Source organism: Vicia villosa, unplaced genomic scaffold, assembly GCF_029867415.1.
Source record: "Vicia villosa cultivar HV-30 ecotype Madison, WI unplaced genomic scaffold, Vvil1.0 ctg.003254F_1_1, whole genome shotgun sequence".
Classification (NCBI taxonomy): Eukaryota; Viridiplantae; Streptophyta; class Magnoliopsida; order Fabales; family Fabaceae; genus Vicia; species Vicia villosa.
The window spans coordinates 166955-182478 of NW_026706152.1; the positions used below are offsets into that span (position 1 = coordinate 166955).

The window sequence follows — 15524 nt, forward strand, 5'->3', positions numbered from 1 at the left end:
AACCACTCATTGTTCCATCTCCATTGTTAGCATTACGCAAAAAGGAACTTGCTTCTTTCTCCCTTGTAATGAGCCTGCCTTTGTGCACTCCAAACTTATTCTTCAACCTTCCATTTAACATAACAGGATCATCCTTCACCCCTGTTTCCAAGGAGTTTTGTATACTATCATTACTATCTACTAAATCATAAATATCCTCTCCTTCGAACAAATTATTCGACCAATCGTCTTCAGACTCAGAAGACATTGAAGCAAAAATAAGAGTCTTAGAGTTACTTGTAGTGTTGCTCGTTGGGCCATAAGAATCTTCCCTAAGGATAAGCTCGTACTTCTTCCCATCAGTCTTAACGTAAAGTTTATCCAAAAGTATGAATGAAAGAGACACCTTTACCATGAATCTAGCTATGTCAATATTAGTACCTTTTGAAGTAGATTCGTCAAGGAAAACAAAGGATCCTAGAGAATCGGCCAGCTTCACGAAGAACTCCGTGCTCCAACTGCGAACCAGAACACCATGCGCTCTTATCCAAACTATCTACCCACCATCTACATCCGAATCATTTCACCTCCTAATAACCTGAATCATTGTTTCCATCAAGTTTCTCCATCACCTATAAGATCTTCGATTACTCCTTCCTCCACTTCTTCTAACAAACACAAATTTCCTCCCATCGGCAAAACTTTGATCGCAAAGTAACCTTCTATTTTGAAATGTGTTTGAATGTTGTAAGTAGATCCTAGTATAGTCATAATCCCAATGTAAGCTTTGTTTAGTCTTGCTCTGTCCTCCTCCTTAGTTTCAAAAACTGAAATGCGAGCAATCCATCTCATTGCCATCTTCCTTAGTTTTCTCTTCTGTAACGACATCCACAAATGTTTTGTTATCTCTCTTCGCATTATTAACCTCCAAATCCCGACGTGGTGCTTGACCTTTATTTCAAAACCTTTGATACATCTTTCCCCCGAACCTTCCCTGCTCCAACTCCTTGAAACGCTCAAATCTTAGAAGATTAGGGTGGATTTTCTTCCTAGACATCATCACATTATCCAAACGGACCGCCAAAAGCCTATCATCCTCTACCTCCTCAAACTTGGAAAAACCAAAGCTCTTCCCCAACTTGTTCCTTCTCAGAGAGATAGCCACCTCCACCACCTTCCATATACAGTCAAACAATTCGAATAAAGCCCTATCATTGCAATAATCTAGAAATTCAAAGATGTAAACAAAAGTTAGAGGCTCATGTCTCTATTTCTTAAAACCTCCTCTACATGGAAACGTATCCCACCTTGATGTCCAATTCTTGAAGCTTCTCTTCTTCACCTCTCCCATTCATCTCTCTGACGCTGAAACCCTCCTTGCATCACTGAGATTGACACAAAACCCTAACCCCTTTTAGACCCCTTTTAGAGAGAGGTTAGAGGACACGTTTATATATATATATATATATATATATATATATATATATATATATATATATATATATATATATATATATATGGATCTCTATATGAAAATAATAGTTTGTAGTGGCGGCCTTGCTGTATCTAACTAATAAAATAAAAATAATTTAAAAACAATCCACATGAGAAATACCATGAATAGGAGTAAAAATTATCCTTAAAAATGAAAATTAAAAATATAAAATAATTTCTATAGCATATGTTTATACGTTTAATGTAAGCGCACATACATAGTTAAAATATTGAGTAAATCATTATTCATTGACGAAAGAGCTTTGTAAAAGTTAGTTAATCTGTTTGTAACAAATTTTCGTTCCAAGATTAGATATATATATTTCTACATGCTTATAATTCAACTCTCACTCTCAACTCACAAATTTCTCTCTCTCACACTCACTCTCAACTCACAAATTTCTCTCTCACACTCACTCTCAACTCACAAATCTCTCTCTCACACTCACTCTCAACTCACAAATCTCTCTCTCACTCTCACTCTCAGAATGACTCAAGAAGAAAAGACTCAAGAAGAAAAGAAAAAGATTAAGGGCAAGAATATTGTAGAGGATGGCGAAAGGTGATTTTTACGTATTTTATTTGTATGAAATATGAACCCGTTTTGTTTACATAGTTTAATTTTCGTTTTTGTTTATAGCAATGAAATGTACGGATTAGAAGTATTGGAAGTTGATGAAAGAACTGGAGGTGAATTCAGTAGGTAGGTTTTGTAACTTTAGTTATATTAGTGCTTGAATCTTGTTTAATTGTAGGTAATTTTTACATAGTTTAATTGTATTTGTAGGTGATTGAACGTTGTTGTAGAAAGTAGAAGAAAAAGAAACTCAAGAAAAAAGTGCTTGAATCCCATAGTGACAACAGTGGTTGGAGTTGGGGTGAAGACGACGATGATATAATTAATTCACCTGAATTTCAAGGAAAAAGGGTGGTATTCGAAAGGGGAGAACTGAGGTATGGGATTCATTTCATCTATTGAATCTTTTATATTTTCATAAGCTAATTTTATGATGTATTCGAAAGTTAGTTCTGATTGCAACAAAACTGCGTCACGACCGCTCTTCATTTTGTAAAACCTTGGTTATATCTTTAGAATATTAGGTTGATGATATATGTTTGGATTAGTGTATGAAGAGTAATGGTTGTTATACTATTGTTGTAGCAATACTACTACTTCTCGTCGTGTTCATAAGGCGCGTGAGAAAAAGAAAACAAAAGATGATTTGAAAAAAGAGCTTCTGATGCAAACTACTTACGAAATGCACGAAACGATAAACAAGAAAAGGAGGGTGGAGCAGGAAATTGAAGACTTGACCACTTCATTCATGGTTGAACGTTCTTACGGAAAGAGACAAAGTGACACCATGTGAGTTACTAGTATGTTGTTATTTATGCTTTAGTGTTATATTATTATTATTATTATTAATATTAATTATTAATATATATCCTTATTCTATATGAAGGGACCGATTGGGGAAAGCTTAGATGGAATTAAAGGCGGGCGTTTGTTTCATGGTATAAAAAATTAATCCCACAAATAATTTTTCCTGGCATAACATTCTAAGGAATAAGTTTTTATAAAAAGTGTTTGAAAAGTATTTTAAAAAGTCTAGGAATCTTTTAATTTTAAATTATTTTTAATTAATAATATATTATAATTATAGATAGAAAATAATAATTATAAATAAAATAGTATGTAGTAGTGGAGGTAACTACTATTTTGGTGGTAACCGTCGGGAATAAAAGATTCTCACACTTATGAGAGGGGATTAGAAAGCCATTAAACATGAGAGAAATTCTTTTCTGGGTATAATTTTTTCCTAGGAACAATTTTTTATTCCCTTCTAACAAACATAAGTATTTTTATTTCCAACCTTAAGTTACCAGGAATATATTTTGTATCCATGAAACAAACACACCCTTAAAGATTAGATATGATGATCTGGAAGAGAAGAAACAAAAACAAAAAGGTTTGAAGAAGGGAAAAGGATGGAAGAGAAGCGAAAGGAAGAAATAAAAGAAAATGAACAAGTTTGATTAGATTACAAACTAGTAACAAATCCGTGCGTTCGCTCGCACGGGTTCTGATACGGGATGCGTATTTGTTTCAGATGTATATTTTTTAATAGAAAAAAGTCTGGTACCTGTAAAAAATAATAATTGAATGTGTAGAAAAATATCTGGTACCCATGAAAAAATAATAATTGAATGTATAGAAAAATGTCTGGTACGTGTGAAAAAAATAAGAATTGAATGTATAGAAAAAATTTCGGTACCCGTGAAGAAATAATAATTGAATGTTTAGAAAAATATTTGGTACTCGTGAAAAAATAATAATTGAATGTATAGAAAAATGTCTGGTATCAGTGAAAAAATAATAAATGAATGTTTAGAAAAATGTCTGGTACTCGTGAAAAAATAATAATTGAATGTATAGAAAAATGTCTGGTACCCGTGAAAAAATAATAATTGAATGTTTAGAAAAATATCTGGTACCCGTGAAAAAATAATAATTGAATGTTTAGAAAAACGTCTGGTACCCGTGAAAAAATAATAATTGATCATATAGAAAAATGTCTCGTGAAAAAATAATAATTAAATATATAGTTGGACTAAGGTCTAGTTTTAAATTAGAGGATAATTATTAAAAACTTAATTAAACACAACATAAAATAAATAATTTTAACCAATTCAAAACCAACCCATATTTAATTGGTCAACCACATGGTTTTACTTACAAACAAATTTATTCTTATTCATATTTAATTCTACAAATCAATAAAATATGTTAAGCTTATTCTTTTGTAAAAATAGTGTTGAAATTCAATTTTACAACCTTTTTGGTAAAATTAAATACAACATTTAAGGTAAAGTTGAGAAATATTTGTCTTGATATACATTAATTTGGTAATTATAATATAACAAACAATATTGATTTTCAAACTTCATACGTCAAGATAATCATGTAATAAATTATAATAATATACACCTGATAACAATATTTAATGGTAATTATTACAAATATTATAACATAAAAAACCTCAACATTAATAGTAGCAAACATACAATCAATTTAATAATGAGTTGCAGAAAATGAAAATAGGCCTATGGCATTTAATGAGTTGCATAACATAGATTTCTGTGAGGGGAAATTCAAAATTCAAATAGAAAGTGCAATAGTTAACTTTTGAAAACAAAAATAATATAATTTGAAAGCAAGCAGCCACTTGGAAGCATATATAAATCAGAGGGCTAATTTGGTATTTTCCAGACCAATTCATTTTCTTATATTGTAGATGCATTGCTCTATCATGTCTATTGAACTGTTAAAAAAATTGTTCATGTTATTCTTTTACTATTATAATATAGTAGTAGTTTAAAGATGAGAGAATATGAAACAGTGGTAACATCAAATTTTAAACAAATTTTTAAAAATTTAAAAACGATAGTTGTTGTGTATAGAAAATAAAAAAAAAGCATATTTTTTCTACCATTTAATGTTATTAAATTATAATGAATATTTATTATCTTGAGACTCACAATGTGTCAAATCTTTACCGTCAAGTGTTGTCTAATCAATTTATAATGAAAATTGGTGAAATTTTAAAAAATAAGGATATTAATTTTTTTTTAACCCGAGAGGGTTGGTCTAGTGGGAGGGTGCTTGGGCCTCAAGGGTATGCTCTCCTGAGGTCCTGAGTTCGAAGGTGTTCTTAGGAACAACTTTCGGAAGTTACGTGATCAGGCATTAAGTGGCAGGAAGGAGACCAGTCTATAAAAAAAATAGTATTTTTTAAGATAAAAAAATAAAAATTATTTTTGATTTAGAGCCAGTATAGGACATCATAGTAATAGAGCCAGTATAGTGCATAGTCATAGAGCCTGTATAGCACAGTATAATAATAGTAGCAGCAGGTACTCAAGTTTTTAAATTTTATCTATTTTTAATTGATTGATTAGATGCATAGTAAACAAATTCAATTTAATGGTTTATAAAACAAACATTCAAAGCTATTTAAGAAATCCACTCTTGTTCAAAATCAAATATATTTAATTAATAAAAAAATATTTTGATGCACGGGTTCTGGTATGGGACGCGCATGTGTTCCAGATGTATATTTTTTAATAGAAAAATTTCTGGTACGTGTAAAAAATAATAATTTAATGTATAATTAATAAAAACAATATTTTGATCGGTAACATAAAAATAATTTCAAAATAAAATTATTAGTATCGTTTACAAAAACATAAAATAAATTAAATTTTGTGAAGAATAATTACCTGAAGAATAATTATAAAGAAAGGATGAAATAAATGTGAAAATGAAATTTCGTGAAACTCGTAATAACTATATAAAGTAGTTAATATTGTGAAATCAAATTATTAGAAATCAAATTTTAAAAGAGTGACGAAGTATAAATTAAATTTTAGAAATATGATAATGATGGCTATAAAGTAGCTTTAAAGTAAATTTGTGTTTGTACATAATAGCTTTCGATAAGTGAATTTATTAACTTGCTAGTGCATTTTGATACCTGCAACATTAGGAGCAATTGTTTGCATTGATTGAAAATAAAAATATCATAAATATATAGACAATAATGTTGTCCTTACATTGATTAGATTGATTAAAAATTTTAATAGTTGAAAATAAAAAAGTTAAAATTCTACTGTTACAATTGAATTTGGATAGTTATGGACAATGGTATAGAGATATAATAAAGTCAATTTTTATCCATTACAAAGAAATAAAAAAATTACAAAAGAATATCATCCATGTTATCCATTGGAGTCTTCTTCCTCTTTTTGTTTTGTTTATGATTTTTATTTTGTGTTTCTAATACAACACCACTTCGTCACTCCATTTTTGTGTGTCAACTACAACACTTCTGCATCAGTGAACACAATATTTTGATTGTCCTCTTAACATTTCAAATGCATAAAAGAAAAAAAATTAAAAGTTCACAATAAAGAAAATGAGTACAGACCAAATAAAAAAAAAGATTGAAAGAAAATTGGGAGATTTGGAACTGAAAAAGTCTGAAAAACTAAAAGCTAAATATTAGAAAAACAAATTGGAACCCAAAAATTAAAAATTTGTGAAACTTGTAGCAATATGAAAGACAATATAACAAAACTGTTTTTGATTAAAAAAAATCTAACTTTAAGAGATATGGATTTAAAAAAAAAATTGAGAAAAATAAAGTTCTACCAGAAAAAGTTGAAGCGATGTCTAAAGCTTGCACCTTTTTATCTTAGTTCATTGTTTAACTTATTTTTGAATTATAATAATCTGAAAGCAATATTCAATGTTCATTTGCAAACACTTCACCTCCAAACTGCACATCTGAGCGACAAAGATTCAGATCTAAAAGGAAAAAAAAAATAGTTAACGTTAGAAAAAACATAAAGGAAACGATTAAAAAAAGTCGGTTCATACTTGACAAAACAACCCGTGGGGTTGGAGATCTCCATCGAAGCTGCATAGATATGCAATTACACAATATTTTGGTCGTCCCCTCAATATTTCAAAAATATTAAACACTCTTAATATTGAATACAAAACATTGAAGAAAATATTAAATATTAAATAATGAATCCTGAAAAAATTCAATAATATTAAATAAATATTGAATACAAAATATTGAAGAAAAATTATAATATTGAATACAAACTCAAGTAAGATTAAAGAAAATATACATGTTATTGCAAACTGAATAGTAGAAGAATGAGAATATAAACACAAAACAGAAGCAATAATAAGAAAATAAAGAGGAGAAGAGAAATAGGAGAAGATAGTAAAAGAGAAAGAGAGTAGAAAGAGAAGAAGAAAATAGAAAGAGAAAAAGAGGGAGATGTAGGAAGTGAAGTGAAGTGAAGAGAGAGAAAAAGTTGTGAAAATAAAAGAAAAGCAATTGAAGGAAGCTTAGGTTATCCACGTGGCTAGTTGTATGAGCAGCAGGGTAAAATGGTACTTGACAGAACATACAATTTTCTTATATTGTAGATTACAAAGAAAACCTGGCAGCCAGTGATTGATAAGGTCAGGTCCAGACTGTCAAAGTGGAAACAAAAACATTTATCCATCGGAGGTCGTGTGGTAATTTTAAAATCTGTCCTGTCTGCAATTTCGGTCTACTTTCTCTCCTTCTTCAGAGCACCTTCAGGTATCATTTCTAAAATCGAGTCTTTATTCAAACAGTTCTTATGGAGGGGATGCGAGGAGAAACAAAAAATTCACTGGGTTAAATGGGATAAAGTTTGCAATCCGATTAATGAGGGAGGGTTGGGTCTAAAAAACTTGAGTGTCTTTAATAAGGCCCTATTAGGTAAGTGAGTCTGGAAAATGAGTAAAGAGAGGTCTGGTCTTTGGTTCCAAGCTCTGAGCGATAGGTACGGTGGGACCGAGGGTAATACTGTGACTCAAGCCAATAAAAAATCAGAATGGTGGAGAGTCATTAGCAGCATAGACATAGGCGACATGGTGAATTCAGTAGAATATTCAGTGAAGGAGAGTTACAAGGTGTTTAGGCTAGAAAACAGGTTCGAGTGCACAAAGAAGTGGTCTGCACTTTGGCACAAATCGATACCGTCAAAAGTATCGTGTCTAGGTTGGAGATTGTTCCATAATAGATTGCCAACTAAGGACAATCTAGTTAAGAGAGGGGGCATATGTCAAGAAAATGTCCGGTGTGTTGGCGGCTGCGGGGAGATAGAGTCGGCTTCTCACCTATTCTTTGAGTGTCCTAGTTTTGCAGGTGTATGGGCTCAGGTGATCAAGTGATTCGGATTGCTGTCGGTGATGCCAAAAGAGTGCACAGAGCACCTAGAGCAATTCGAAGCTCTACTCGGCAGTGGAGGTAATACAACTACCAATATCAGAGTCGTGTGGTTCGCATGCATTTGGTGCATCTGGAAAGCGAGGAATTTGAAGATTTTTAAAAACAAGGAAGAATCGGTAATGCAGATTTTTGAAGCTGTCCAAAGGAATTCGTGGAACTGGTTGAGTAGAAGCCCTAAAATCCAAAACTGTGAGTTGATGCATTGGTACGTCAACCCCATTCAAATTCTTCGCAAGGGGCTCGGTTAGGAAGTCGGTCGGGGTGTGACGCCAAGGAGCTCGCGCAGAGTGTGTGGAGGCAGTTATGGATTCTTATGCAGGTTGCTTGGGGCTTTAGTTTGGTTACCGTTCGAAACTGGCCTGCTCTGCTGGAAGATATTTGGATTGCTATGAAATAGGCTGTGGCTAAGTTATTAAGTATAATTGTTTGCAGCAGTGTGTCAGTGTAATCCGATAGTTTCTATTAGCATTGGACAATAACTTGGCTTTAACTGTCATGGCATTGTATGGTAGAGTTAGATAGCATAGCAGGGTTGGGGTTCTGTGTATTATCAACCGAAAGGTGCAACATTGTATACTGCTGTGGATTGTATGTGTTCTTAGTCTTGCTTTGCACACCTTGTGCTTAGTATAGACTCTAATATATTTTAGCCTTTTCAAAAAAAACAATTACATACTCTTTGATTTGATTACGTGTAATAAAGTAGGTACTCCTACCAAAAATACAAATGTGAAATCGAACAAAAATTGCTTAAAATCGTTATGCTTCTTTTTTTCTGTATGCGCATTATTAGTAGGTTGCGTTTCATTTTTGTTTTCTCACCGTCGGTATTAAAACTCATGCGGTGTCCATAGGTTGCACACGTGGGGAAATTTCGATCCTCATAAGTCTAGTGCGTAGAGAGTAGAGACCCTATGTCATAGCTAATTTTTGTTTTCCAATTAGCTTACAATTATACTAACTTTAAGTTACATTCAATTGATCCAGAATAATAATATGCATTTTGGTGACTTATCTAGTAAGAAACACATGATTTTCTTTTATTTTGCCTCTCATCACTCAATTTTCTATATAACAACAAAAGCTCTTGAGTTATAATTTCAGCACAACAACAGAATTTATCTTTTTTAAACCATCATGTTAAGATCAAATTACGGTAAGTCATTGACATGGTTTGGAATGACTTGGACCATCATGCAACAATTTGAACCATTTGGCTATATTAGAATGGGGTGTGCTTCCAAAACGACGAGTGGAATGTCAATGACATGGTTTAGAGTATTAAATTTTTGGCGTGGAAATGGAATTGTATAGGCGAAATTACCTATCCCAATTCTAGCTTTTATGATTTTAGTAAAGATTCTTTACTATTTATGTCGTAATTTAGGTTTATAATTGGTTTGTAATTTCCTCTTTTCTTTTGGCGGGCCTTTGCCCTGTTTTATCGGGTAAAGGTTCGGGAACCCTTTGTTCTCGCGTTAATGGAAATCCTTGATTACACAAAAAAAATTGACAGTAGGCGATTTATTTTCTTCAAACTATGTTCTGCAAGAGTTAATTTTAAATTGATTGATTTTAAAAAGTGAATAGAAGCGGAGATTTAGAAGTGGAAAATCAATTGAACAGAAACCAATAAGATAAAGAGAGAATTAGGGGTGTGCATGGATCAATAACCAAACCAAATTGAATCATATATATGGTTTGGTTTGGATCTTAAAACTATTTTTTTAAAATTGGTTAATTTTTTAAAAACCGATTTACATGTGGATCGGTTCAGTTCCAAACCGGTTTTTAAAAAAAAACCTGTTTAAATAAAAAACCGGTTTAAAACCGGTTTCTCTCAAAACCATATTTTCATTTTCTTTCAAAAAGTCAGTTTTAAAAAAAAACGATTTAAAACCGGTTTCTCTCGAAATCAATTTTTTATTTAAAAAAAAAACAATTTTATTAAAACTTAGATGTATTTTTTATATTCTTAATTTTTATTTTGTAGAAGAATTGCACAAATTTATAATATTGTAACTAAAAAAAATTTTTTTAGAGCTTAAAGGTAGTGCATTGTCAGTGTAAATTTTTTTACACGGTCAGTGCATCACAACCCTTAAAAATAAATATTTTATATTTAATTTAAAGAAAAAGTCAAATTTTTATAAAATTTAACAGTTTGGATTTCACTGACAGTGTAAAACTGCTTTACATTATCGGTGTATTTTCATTAAATTCATTTTTTTATGTAAAAAATCACATGTTATATTACAAAAATCACACTAGTTACAAAATAAATAGTAGTATAACTTAAAAGAAAAAATCACACTCGTTACAAGTTACAAAGTAAATACTAATATAACTTAAAAGATAAAGACTTGTAAGATTATTAAAATATAATTAAATTTTTAAACAGTTGAAATCAATTCATCGCCGTCTATAAATAAAATAAAATGGATAGCAGTGCAAGATTAATGAGTACCGGAGATAGAGAACGGAACTGCAGTATAAAAATGGTGAGATTTACATAAATTTCATTCAAAATAAAATTTGGGTATCCAATAACTAAACCAAATCATTATTATTGTGGTTACCGGTTTACATTTGGATAACAAAATGGATATCCGCATTTACATTTTAACATTTGGATTGGGTTTTAAAAAGTGGAATAATTTGGATATCAATTTAGTTAAAAATAACCGGTTTTTCTGCACACCACTAGATAGAATGATAACATTCATTGTCGTTTCACGCACAACAACCTTCGTCGAGATTTTATCATATTTATCTTGAAAACTCATTGTTAATTATAAATATATAAGAAACCAAAGCTCTTGAGTTATAATTTCAGCACAACAACAAAATAATTCTTAAAATACATCTTTAACTCTCTTCACACTAAAGTAATGTATAGTAAATAGGAATCGATTTTAGAAAGAGAATGAGTGAGATAAGAGAATACGTGCTAAGTCATAAAATTTAAGTTACTATACTGGAATAATTTCATTGTGAACAACTCAGGTTGAGGGCCTCTTTAGCTAAGGCGTACGTTGGTTATGTGAACAACTCAGGGTCTTCGTATAACATTCAAGACAGATTTTTCTCAGAAGGGTATTATGCTATAAAGGTTACACCTATGAGAGCTAACATGTGTTTGCTTGAGGAAATGGATGAAGGTGAGATCAACGATTTAATATGTGATGCTAACACTACAAAAAAAAGCTTCAGTAGTGACGTGAATATCACGCCACTAACCAAAAAATCACATCACAAACCAATATTTGCGAAGTGAAAATTCACGTCGCAGGAGGCAAGGTGGCAACTTTTAGTGACGTGATTTTCACTTCACTATTTAGTGAAGTGAAAATCACGTCGCAACATTTGGACCAGAGTTTAATGCTTTTGCAGTCAGAGCAGACGTAGCAGAATTGGGTCAGTAAAAGCATCTTTATTAGTGACGTGATTTACATGTCACTGCCTAGTGGCATGCAAATCACGTCACTAAATTTACCTAGAGTAAAGTTGCGACGTGATTTTCATGTCACTACTTAGTGACATGGAAATCACGTCACTAATATTTTTTTTTTTTTGAAAAAACCAAATATATATATATATATATATATATATATATATATATATATATATATATATATATATATATATATATATATATATATATATATATATATATATATATATATATATATAATTAAATTAATAAACTAAATATATTAAAATTTATAAATTAATTCAATAAACTAAATATAAATCTAATATTAAAATTAAGAAACTAAAATTATAAATCTAATATTACTAAATAATATAATTATAATTTAATTAATAGTTTACACAAATTCAAAATTAAAAGTTATAACAACCAAATAAAAACTAAACTAAATCAACAATCAATCCGGGTCGGGAAACTCATCCTCATTTAGATTTTCCTGATCAGTCGGCGCAGAACTCCCCATATTTTGGTTTCCACCAAAGGATTGCATAAATTGTCGCATTTGTGCCTCCATATCCGATTGTCTTTTCGCCATGACCTCCATTTCCCGCTGATGCTCACTCCGCATTGCCCTCATTTGGGCCTCCATTTGGGCCTCCATTTGGGCTTTCAGTGCCGCTTCACGTTCCGCCGCCTCACGCCTCACCTCATTTATCGCCAATTGTCTTACAGTGTCTCTCTGTTCATCTGTTAAAGTTACAGGACGTGAACCTCCTTCCCCGTCGAGAACTCTTTGATATAGAGTTCTATCATCAGATCTCAAGGTGCCTGCCAAATTTCCACCACCAAAAAAACACCCGTTAGGCCCCTTGCCGCCAATGACTTTACTCCAAAGATAAAAATCTACATCTGGATGAAGCGGCTCTCCCGGTCTTGGAGTATACTTAGGATTAGCAGTCAGAAATTGTACAAGCAATGCCTGATAATCATCCTACACATACAAAAAAAAGTTAAATATAATTTAGTTGCCACATGAATTTCACGCCACAAATTTAGTTGCCACATGATTTTCACGCCACAACATGTCACATGCCACATGAAAATTATAACACATACATTCTACCTGTCAGAATTAATTAATAAATCAGAATAATAATACCGATTTAATTCATACATTATAACACATACATTCTACCTGTCGGAATTAATTAATAAATCAGAATAATAATCCCGATTTAACTCATACATTATAACACATACATTCTAACTTTGATCACCAATTTGATTCATATATATCAACACTTTATCGGCACTTCACAATCACCACCAAATACATCACAATTCATCGCTTAAAGAAATACCGATAGCTTAACCAAATATAATACGGATAGCTTAACCAAATATAATACCCAACTTTAACCAAATAATACCGATAGCTTAACCAAATATAATACGGATAGCTTAACCAAATATAATACTCAACTTTAACCAAATAATACCGATAGCTTAACCAAATATAATACGGATAGCTTAACCAAATATAATACTCAACTTAACCAAATAATACCGATAACTTAACCAAATATAATACCGATAGCTTAACCAAATAATACAAATAGCTTAAAAAATAATACCGATAGCTTAAATAACTTACCATAGCTTTTTGTGTACGACTGTCAACAAAATCTCCTGTTTTCTTTTTCCGAGTCCTCGCAACCAGCTCGGTCATAAGTGGAGGTCTATTTAATTCCTTAGTCTAAATAACAAAATAAACTATAATTAATAATATCAATTATTAATTGAAATTGTAACTTTGAGAAGTGGTAATAATTATTACCATGCGACGAACATGCTCAGCAGTGCTTATACTTCCAACAGCATTAAGGCAACCACCCTTTTCAGATGCTCTCATCTTCTTTGCATTTTCAGATTTGGCCGCAAACTCATCACTCTCCCAATATTTAAGAAGTTCCCGAAAGATTTCTTCTCCTATCCAACTAGGACGGATGCCATGAAGTTCCCAACGCTTTCTAACACGTCGTAGCATGTCAGAAAGTCGTCTTGCAGTTCTGCCATAATAATTTTTTTTAATCTGTCTCTCTTTCATTGGTTCCCACACACATTTTTCCTGCATTAAAAGTAGATAAAATAAAAGTTAGATAATTTTAGTGAAAAAGTTATTTAAATAACAATAACTTAAACAATAAATTAAGTATACCTGAAATTTCGCAAACCAATGATCTCTATCATCGCCCTTAACATCTTTAAAAGTCTTTATAAGCTTTTAATAATTCTGCTGAATTATATAACTTATAACTTTGGCAGCAGTCCGACTCGGCGTGAATCTAAACAACATTAATTGAATTAACATTAATTATAAAGTTATAAAAAATGGAAATGTATACTTAAATAAAAATTGATAAATAAGAAACTTACGAGCTTCCTTCGGGCCTAATAAAAAATCTCCCATCAATGATATGAATCTGACTCGGATCATCATCCCCTCGAAGATCACTCCCATCCAACTGATCATCCGCAGTCTCATCCTCCGCAGTCTCATCCTCCGCCTGATCATCATCCTGTGGGGGCACATGTGGGGGATGTGGGGTGGGACCAGTCTGTGTGGGAGGTGGAAAACTAGATCCTCCAGTCTGCTGGAAAGATGAGGGACCAGTCTGTGTGGGAGGTGGAAAACTAGATCCTCCAGTCTGCTGGAAAGATGAGGGACCAGTCTGTGTGGGAGGTGGAAAACTAGATCCTCCGGTCTGCCAGAAGGATGGGGGCACATGTGTCTGCTGGAAGGATGGGGGCACATGTGTCTGCTGGAAGGATGGGGGCATCTGTGTCTCCTGGAAGGATGGGGGCATCTGTGTCTGCTGGAAGGATGGGGGCATCTGTGTCTGCTGGAAGGATGGGTAACCAGGTGGTGGTGGGGTAATAAAAGACGGACTGTCATATGGATACTGAGAGGAGAGTAGTGGCAGAAAACCCTGAGTACTGGCCATGGACATACGATTAACCTGACTCTGCGGGGGAGGACACGTGGCCAACTGAGGTGACTGACATACTACTAATCGTGGGCGTTGGTGCTTCTTCTTACCACTATCATCAGCTACACCCTTACCTTTATCAAGTCGGGGTGGCATTTTACCTATTTATAGAGATTACACAATTAATATAAATATATTCAGCAAATGGTTGACTAAGTAAAATTATAAAAATATAATCTCAACAACTGGTTGTCATTAACACATTCAATACATAGTTCATTAAGTGAAATTATAAAAATACATTTTCAACAACACATATTCATTATTCTAAATCTTCGTGCTCGTCATCCACATCATTCTCATCATTTGATGTGATATTGTCCTCAGATGCAATATCTTCATGCTCTTCATCCAATATAGACGAATCAACTAGATGCCCCTCAACCATTGTATCAGACAAACTTGTAGTTTGTTCATCTGCAACCACATCATTAACTTGTATCAGACAAACTTACATTCCTCCAACAACCCATCTTGAGTACCAAACTCATTGTCGTAGAACAACATACAACCATTAATGCAACAATCAATCTTTCTTACTCTTAAGCCCAACTTCGACACCAACTTCTTTGCTTCATAAAATGTTGTAGGTAAGTTGTCTTTCATTTCAGTTGAGTCCAACATCATTTTTACAAAGAATTCCAAACACTGATCAGGAACATTCCAATTTGACTTGGCGGCCAATAATCTCACACACATTGATAACTTGGAGTCAGACGAACCGTC

At 32.5% G+C, this 15524-nt stretch overlaps 1 protein-coding gene across 1 annotated transcript; it reads right to left on the minus strand.

Annotated features, from left to right (window-relative positions):
* Window positions 1-14032: 14032 nt before the first annotated feature.
* Window positions 14033-14998, minus strand: LOC131640647 (extensin-like). The gene is made up of 2 exons (XM_058911026.1): window positions 14185-14998; window positions 14033-14093 (listed from the first exon to the last, which is right to left on the minus strand). The coding sequence occupies exons 1-2, from the start codon at window positions 14892-14894 to the stop codon at window positions 14033-14035; spliced, it is 771 nt and encodes a 256-aa protein (XP_058767009.1). The 5' UTR covers window positions 14895-14998.
* Window positions 14999-15524: the final 526 nt, after the last annotated feature.